Here is an 8,801-nt window from a genome sequence, read left to right as displayed (position 1 = left end):
AGAAAAAAAAAATTTATTTATTTTTTTCTCTGAAGAAGGGTCTAGGCCCAAAACGTCAGCCTTCCTGCTCCTCTGATGCTGCTTGGCCTGCTGTGTTCATCCAGCTCTACACCTTCTTATCTCAGCCAATTTAACCCTCTCCCAGCCTGCAGGGAGGACATAGCCAACATGGAGAGGTGAGCAGACCAGCCTGTGTGAAAAGTGTCCCCTACCAAATAAAGACCCTTCGCAACATACCTTGGATACTCCTGTCTGAGGCCGGATATGCACGACTGTGGCTTCCTAACATAACAACTTACCTGAATACCTGCAGGGGCGGGCAATGGATTTTTATGATTCAAGTTCAGATTAAATTGAACATAAATGATAAAGGACACAAGCAACCGCAGGGTGAAGTGAGAAATCTCTCAATGGTTTGGGTAGAAAGCAGACCGATTCTGAGTGGCTGCGTAAAAATAATGGGTGAGAGATGTGTTTCGAAGGGCAGATGCCCAGTGGGCATTGAAACCAAGAGGCTTCTGTTGTGTAACTAGCTGCGATTGGCAAAAAGGCTGACGTACAAGAAAATGTTTGCCTCAAAAAAGGGAGCACATGACGGGAGACCTGTAGCCCTGTGTGGAGGTATTCGAGAAGTTTCTCAAGACTGAAGAGAGTTTAGTGAGAAACTAAACTGCCACAGATTATTTTCCACCAGGCATTGAATCTGTGACACCTGGGCACAAGTTTAAGACAATAATAAAAAAATTGTTGGCGAATTTAAGGGAAAACAGGCCTTACACATGGGATGCTAGGAATGTCAAACGCTCTGCCCAGCCATTGGTCAGGCAGAGTCTATGAATACTCCTCGAAGGTATGTTAAACGTGAAGCAAAATTATTTTTACCATAGTTTTCAAAAAGGGACTTCATAGAATCGAGGGGCATGATTTTTCTGACCCTGAAGGTGGTGAGAAGGGCAAATAATTGAGAAGGTTGGCTCTGGATGGATAGTCATGCTGCATCTTTTCAGCGATTGAGTTCAGAGACCTCCTTAACCTGCTGGCAATAAGGACCCTAAATTAGCAACTAGTTAAAGGCCTCAGTCCACCAATGGCCTTCTCAGAAGGTTGGAATATTGACTGTTTTCCCAAACCTGGGCATTGTGGTAACTGCCTGCTGGCTTGGTGAATGGGTGGGGGGGGGGGGGGGGGGGGGGGGGGGAGAGGGGGGGTGGAAGGGGAAAGGGTCTCCATTTGCCCCAGTATGGCCACTGAAAGCCACCCTCTCTATATTTGCCTCCAACACCCAAGATGCCCCTCTTCCTAACTCATCGTTACTAGCTCAGCAGTGCAGGTCTTCATGGCTCCTCAGATTGAGCCTTCGTCGATGCCCCTCATTCTCCCTGAGACTGCCAGCCTTGGATTGGCAACAGAGTGGAGGTTTGATGCCGCAGCTCCTTATTGGATGAAAAGCTGTCTGGGCGTCACTTAAGCATCTGATTGATTCTCGATCCAGTGAACTCTCTCGCTGGTGAAGGTGGGCAGTTGGTCTCCCCTGAAGTCACCCTGTCCCTACACAGTGCACAGAGCAGGAAACCACGGCTATAGGATGGCCACAGCACTGAAGAAGACCATTCATCCACTGTTATTATCCTTACCCTCCTAGGGATCAATTCACCAAATGCCATTGTCCACCTTCTCCCTATGGCCCTCTTCCCTTTTCAGAGTATAATCCAAATCCTTCTCAAAAGTCTCGATTGAACCTGCTTCCACTGCACTCTCATGCAGCACATTCCAACTGTCAACCACTGTATACGTGAAAAATGCTCTCGCTTGTGTTGACATTGCTTCTTTTACCAACTGCCTTAAATCTGTGTCCTCTAGTTCTTTATCCTTCCACCAATGGGAACAGTTTCTCCGTATCTACACTGTCCAGGCTTCTCATCAGTTGGAGCACCTCTCTCAATCAAAGTGTATCATTATGTGAACGGAATAAATTTGCAGCACAATGGGTAAAGGCATTAGGGTGGGATTAGTTGATATGCCCTTGCGGAGAGTAGGTATAGTCACAATGGGGGCTGAATGAGCTCTGTTCTGTGCTGTAACCATTCTGTGGTTGTGGTATTTAAAAGGAATCAGGTCGGAGCTAGAGAAGGAAATATCAAAAGGCACAAGGGAGTGAAGAGGTGAATGGGACAGTGCAGACAGTTCACACTGAGCCTATTACAGTGCTGTACTGTTCTATGATTCTGCATTGTGGTTTATGACATTTAAGATGACATACAAATATTTCACTACACATTTATTTATTTAAATTGGTTTAATTAGGAGACGTCAGAGATTTTTGGGTGGACCTGCTTTTGATGGTGTCCTGGTATGTTACTGGGACTTAACAGTAATGTAGTGTTGATCAGTTGGGTAACTGGATCTTCAAGTGGAATCTGCTTATTTTCACTGCTGTCTTGGTAGACTGGGCACAAAGTTCAGGACTGGCATTGCCCTTTGATGAGAGTCACGTACAAAGAGTGTTCTGTGGTAGCTGTGATTTTGGCTGAGCTTTAAGATCCAAGAGGTTTGTGAGAGTGTATGATGCGCCTATCGTCAATTTAAAATGGAGGAATTAGATTTCAAACAGCATTATATAAATTTCTTTTCCAACATATCCGGAGGATGTTTGAAAACGTCTGCCGCATGTCACTGAGATTATGGCATTCTTTTGAAGTCCAACGTTTGGCGTCTTTCTTGCTTTCAGGACCTGGGCGCACCGACGAAGAGCGAAGTGATGATCGCCATCGCCATCGCGAGGAGCGTCTCATCGCCCGTGAGCAGGAGAAGCTGTTGAGGTGAGTTGGCCAGAACCATGGCAGGGGCTTCTCAACTCCTGGTTTCAGCACTTTCCCTAGAAACAGTGCCCCTGGATGTTTGGCTCAGCCATGTGGGTACAGCATAGACATAACTGAGTCAGGGGGCCGGGCAATTGGCAAACCTCAATAGAAGACCCACCACAAGCTTCTCAAGGGCACAAATGGTCCCTGTAGATTTTCTGGCTGATATCACGATATTAATGGAGGAATGGTTCTTTTTTATATTATGTAGCTTTTCTAAAAGTGACACCTCACCATGACACATATCCCACCTCATTCAGTTGACAATGCCCCAATAATGTAACCTCCATATTACAATCGGCCTGAATCAGGTGTCGATGGAGAAAGGTCCCTTCTTCAAGGCTTAGGCACAAAGTGTAGTAGTTATCTAGTCCTGAGGGAGCCATGCACTGTTGGAGAGGTTATTTTTCAAATGAGACTTTAAACCCAAGGCTTATTGTCAGCTTGGGTTGCCCTTCTGAAGAGAGGAAGGGCACCAGGAGCCCAGGCCAAGCGTTCTTTCTCGACCAGCATCCCCAAGTCGTTTATCATCATTCCTCATGTGGCATCTTTCTGTGCAGAAGATTGAGTATGCTTTAGAAAGGCCTCATTGGATGAGAAGCGCCGTGCTTAAAGGTCGTATAAGTTTAAGCTCTAACTCTCGTTCATCTCGAGTAATGTTATAGAATATCAGCTCATCACACTTTACATATAAGGAAGTGACTTTGGAGAAGTAAATGTCACAAATTGGTTGAGTTGATGTAACGTCTTGTAGGGATTATAGAGTGACCAGCACAACAATGACCTCAGTCTAAAGTAACACATTTTTTTTTCCTTTAAAAGTAACAATCAGGCCCTTTCACTGCCTTGGAAAAGTGTTGTGCTAAACGAAAAGTGCTCTCATTAATTCTGTTACCCAAAGATCTACAAGTGTTATTATGTTTAAGTGATCCAAGACAAACAGTTTGAAAAAGCTACGATATGTACACTGGAGGGATTATTCTTATTACACTTCCCACTGCCTCCCTGGAGGGAATGTTTCTCCTTCGTTATTTTTTTCTTGACTTGTTGTCCATCCTGCATGTGTTTGCTCCCATAAAGACTCCGGGGACAGGGACGAGACACAACAATGTCTTGCTCTACACCAGCCGCAGTCAATGAGACAGGCTAGGGTTGAGCAGAATTGCAAGGATACAGCTGCACTATCTGAAGCTGGCACAGGTTCAAGCTGGCAGAGCTGCTGCAGAAGCACAAAGGGCGCCTTCATCGGATTTTTGTTATTTAATCCTGACTTACAGCAGTTGTTATTTCTTCTCCCCTTATCTGTCAGTTGAATTACCGTTTGGAACTTATGTTTTTAGATATCCTTTTACATTAACCTCCCCTTTTAAGTTCCTTTTAATAAAAGCATTTTATGATGTGGTATGAAAAGTTGCAGAAATCCTGTAGTATTTTCATACATGCTGTGGACAGGAGTCTAAAAGAGGTAAGGCTTGTTTATAAATATAGCGAGTGTCGGATGAATAGTCTGGTGCTGGATTGCTCACTTTTATTGCTGCCCTTTTGTTCCACTGATTCCTTTCCAGTTTCATGTTTAAGAATATGAGGCAAAGACTTGCATTTGTATAGCACCTTTCAGAACCTCAGGGCATTCCAAAGTGCTTTACAGCCAATTAAGTAACTTTTGAAGTGCAGCTATTGGTGTAATAGAGGAAACATGACAGCCAATTAGCTTCCACCAAAGTCTCGCCAACAGTAGTGTGATAGTGATCAGGTAACCTGTGCCTCTGATGTTGCTTAAGGACGAGATATGGGTTGGGACACAGTTCTTCCTTGAATCCTTGGGATCTTTCTGAGGGGGCAGCGAAAGCGTCAGTTTCAATGCCTCACTTTAAAGACAGGCAGAGTAGCACTCCTTCAGTACTGCACTGGAGTGTCAGCTTGGATTTTGTACACAGGTTTCTGGAGCGGGACTTGAATCCTCAGCTTTCTGAATCCAAGGTGAGGTTGCTGTCCAAACCTGCCACTTTAAACGGGCACGTCTGCATGTTTCGTGTTTTTGAATTGGTCGGTCCTTGTCACCCAGTCTTTGGTCATGGCATTGTTGGTTGGAGCCCGGTTGGGAATGGGCACTTGATGGTAATCACTTGCTGTGAGTGAATTCATGCCGTTTCACAGGAGGAAAGTCACAACTGGGCACTGTGCATTGTGGAAACCTTGTCAGAACAGGCGTGTCATATTATGTTATCTGCTCCCGCCAGCAACTGGAGAGTATAAATAGGATGAATGAGGAATGCTGATAGGATACAGATTATCTCTCTCTGTGACATTTAACAATAGCGAGTGCACAGCATCGTTTTGAACATGGAATTCACTTCACAATGACCATTAATCTGTCAGTAACTTCCCGCTCTGTGCAATTATTGGAATTGTTTATTTGGAAGTTTTCAAACCAAAGACTGATGAATGTTTTTGTGAAAATATGAGGAGCATTTGAGTTCAGTAGCATTGAGTACACAAGTGAAAATGGCTTCCATATTTTGGAAATTTTGTCAACTCTTTTTGAAGCTCGCAAATTGTAGAGAGCCTGCTTTGCGATGCTAGTGAAAGCTCCCCTGCAACATGAGGTCATTGGGAGCTGTCAGTACCACTTCAGGATTTGGCTCACGTGGAAATCAGCATTTCTTGCAATAGAGAAGGCAGCTCCCTAATTGTGCACATATGTCTGTGTGTACATGTATATGTGCATGTGTGTTTGTGTGCTTGTATGTCTTTGCATGTGTGTGTGCGCCTGTTTATGCACGTCTGTATGTGTGTGCATGCGTGTGTGCATCTGTCCATGACTGTACCTTTGTTTGCATCTCTGTGCATGAGTATCCACGCACGCATCTGTGTGCATGTGAGTGAATGTGTGTGTTTGTGTCCTATGCCTGTGTGTGTGTGTGAGTGTGTGTGTGTGTGTTTGCAATGGGAGACCCCATCTACCAGAGCAACCAAGTTCCCTCGAAACTCATTCCCAATTATCATCAGCCAGCTCAGGCATCAGGCACATCAAGGGGGAACTGCTTGGGGTAGAAGTGGGGGTATGGCTGTGGGATCCATCTGAACAATTACACCTCTAACTTGCCTGTGCAGTTTAAGAGTCTTTCTGTTCCTCCCTCTTCTGTCCTCCCAATATGTGTCTTCAGTGTATCTTCTTGTTTCCGATATTTAGTTTCTGTTTGCTGCCCCTCCCCAGCATATATCCTTGCAGCTTAGAGTAAAGGGGATAGGCACAGTGCCAGATCTGGCAACTGGGCATGCTCCATTCTGTTAGTTAATTGATAACATTCCAATCTTGACCTTGTTGCTGATGGAAACTGAATCCTGCAGCTCCAGTTCTCTCTGTTGTGCCTGTTCCATCTTATAGAAAAAAAAAGCTTTTAGCTTTCACTTAGAAACACAGGACAATGGAAGTGGGCATGTCAGGGGATTTGCCTTTAGAGAGGAAAGATCTGTTTTTTTTTAAAGATATCTTTTTATGGCTTTCTTTTCATCTGTCTGTGTTGAAAGGTTTCTGAAACAACTAACTAGAGACCCTGGTATTGGCAGATCTCCTGTGAACTTCTTTGCTTGCCTTTTGTTAGTGGAGCCCAGAGTGGGCATGTGCAGGGACACAGGGCCTATTCACTGCTTTCCACTGAGGTGCAGAACTGTTATATTGTTAAGTGATTTATACTTTCCTGTCTTTCTGCCTCCACAGATAAGTTGAAGATGAAAGCTAAAGATGTTTGTTCTACAAAGTGCTTTCAAATTTCACTCTCCCAGCTCCCTCACAATACTTACAAAAAAAAAACTTAGATGCATGTACAAAAAAGATAACAGGCCTGCGAATCCAAGTATTTCCATTTTAAACCATAGAAATTTGCGAGTTGCTGCAAAGGTCAGGACATTTTAGAAATCTGTCCCTCGGCATCCTGTTTTCTCGCCCGCTGTTTTTTGAACGGAACAGCGAGAACACTTGTGAGTGTTTGGTTATGGGAGCTGACCTGCTGTCTCCAAATTTAGTCTTTGCATTTTTAATCTTCACTTCACTTCAGACGAGGCAATTGGACACATTGTGGTCAAGCAAGCTGCCTCACCCCTCCAGTGAGCTGCCATTGATTTTCTTTAAAGAGGCTCAGATATACCTTGGACTGCGATAAAGAAAATCAGAAGGCCCTACCTCTCCATTCCAGCCCATGTGTTACAGTACACAGTGCTTCAGGTTCTCTGCCTATCTCCCTTCCTCTCCACCCAGACCACTGAGAAAATATTTTCCTTGAGATTTGGCTCAATTATACCTCTTAGTCTGGTTGTGCTTGAATGAAAGGTATTCAAATTCCTCTAATATATACCAGAGCAACAAGTCAATGTTGGACTAATATCTGGCATGCCCTGCAGTCAGCTTTGTAATAGTCATGACAGGTTCACAGATCTCCAGGATGATATTAATGTCCATAAGCAGCTCCCTCTGCTTCCTCTCCCCTCGGCTACAGAAAACCACCTCAGCAGTAAAATGTGTGTACATTTTCCAAATGAAAGCGCAAGGATTATAAGCAGAATACATCATGATTGTTTTGCTGCCGATGGATTTCTCTAAATTTCCTCTGGGATTTTTGATCATAACTCATTCATCACCTTGTCAGTTGAAAATTTATTCAATCAGCGTCTCTCGGTAATTAAAGCCATGATACAAAGCATTGCCATCTTAAGACCTCTGTGCATCTTGTTTTTGCAGGAAATTGTACATGTACATAGGCGTTCTAACAGAATGCAGCAGTTTATTTCTTTGCGTCAAACTGTTTAATCTTAAATTGACTATTTTTCTTCTCCAAACGCAGAGAGAGTAAGGAGTTGGCGGATTTTGCCCGGTTACATCCTCCAGGCTGCAGCACTGGTAGTCTGAACTCTAACCTGATGGTCATGGGAGGGCCAGCTCTGGCTGGAGCTGGTCGCTGGTCTACTGACCCCACCTCACACTTAGCATCTCATCCCTGGCTTCCTCGGACTGGGAGTCCCTCCATGTGGCTGACAGGTCATCCATACGGTCAGTACAACTGTGGAAATGGAACTGTCACAAATTCTGTTGTGGATTGAAACATTGGAGTAGGACTTAACCTAGACTGTGCAGCATAGGAACAGGCCATTCAGACCAATGTGTCCGCCCTTACACTCTGCAAGAACATCTTTCATTATCTAACCCTGTCCACAACATGTTCTGTTCCTATCCCCCTTGTTTACTTCTCTTTGAAGGCATCTCTGACACGTGCCTCAGATAATCCAACATCCACTTGCTCATCACTCCCTGGATTAAGATGTTCCCCCTCTGTTTGTTATAGGATTTATTTGTGATGATTAGATAGTCATGACTCCCTCATTGTCATATACCCCGCAAGCAGAAACCCCTTCTCAACGCCTACTTCTTTGAAGTCCTTTGTAATGTTAAAGGCTTCTTAGAAGATGAGAGAGACCCAGTCTGTTCTTTCTCTCTTCACTCTGTGTGAACAGTGTAAATTGGCTGACAGAAAGTTGGAAACTCCCATATCCCGTATTTCCTTTCAGTGGCAAAGATCTGGCTCCAAATTGGCCATTTTACATTATTCTGAAAAATTACGATTGACCTCCAAATGCTGCCTCCATGATCAGTAACTTCCTGTGAATGTGCAGATTGGAAACGGGACTTGGACATGAAAGGTATATATTAGAGCAATTGCACAAGCGTATACACCAGAATCAAAAAAACAAATTTCCAACCAACCTGTTCAGAGATGCTAATGCACACTTCTGAGCAGGTGGGACTTGAACCTGGTCCTCCTGGCTTATAGCTGGGACATTACCACTGCTCCACAAGAGTCCCGTAAATATGTACGGATACTTTACAGCTGCTACGAGTGAGACCTTAAACAGAAGCTTTACTCTCGGTTACTGGGATAACAAGGT

General features: G+C 44.2%; 1 protein-coding gene across 1 annotated transcript; it reads left to right on the top strand.

Moving 5' to 3' along the window:
* Positions 1 to 2,728: 2,728 nt before the first annotated feature.
* LOC125482282 (trinucleotide repeat-containing gene 18 protein-like) lies at positions 2,729 to 7,908 on the top strand (the record flags this gene model as incomplete). The annotated part of the gene is made up of 2 exons (XM_048594331.1): positions 2,729 to 2,819; positions 7,703 to 7,908. Coding segments are annotated over 2 exons (297 nt in total), but the record flags the coding sequence as incomplete, so codon positions are not given.
* Positions 7,909 to 8,801: the final 893 nt, after the last annotated feature.

Source organism: Rhincodon typus, unplaced genomic scaffold (genome assembly GCF_021869965.1).
Source record: "Rhincodon typus isolate 14 unplaced genomic scaffold, sRhiTyp1.1 hic_rhity00008246, whole genome shotgun sequence".
Taxonomy (NCBI): domain Eukaryota; kingdom Metazoa; phylum Chordata; class Chondrichthyes; order Orectolobiformes; family Rhincodontidae; genus Rhincodon; species Rhincodon typus.
Note: the sequence above shows the minus strand (reverse complement) of the source record. Positions and strands in the feature narration are given on the sequence as shown.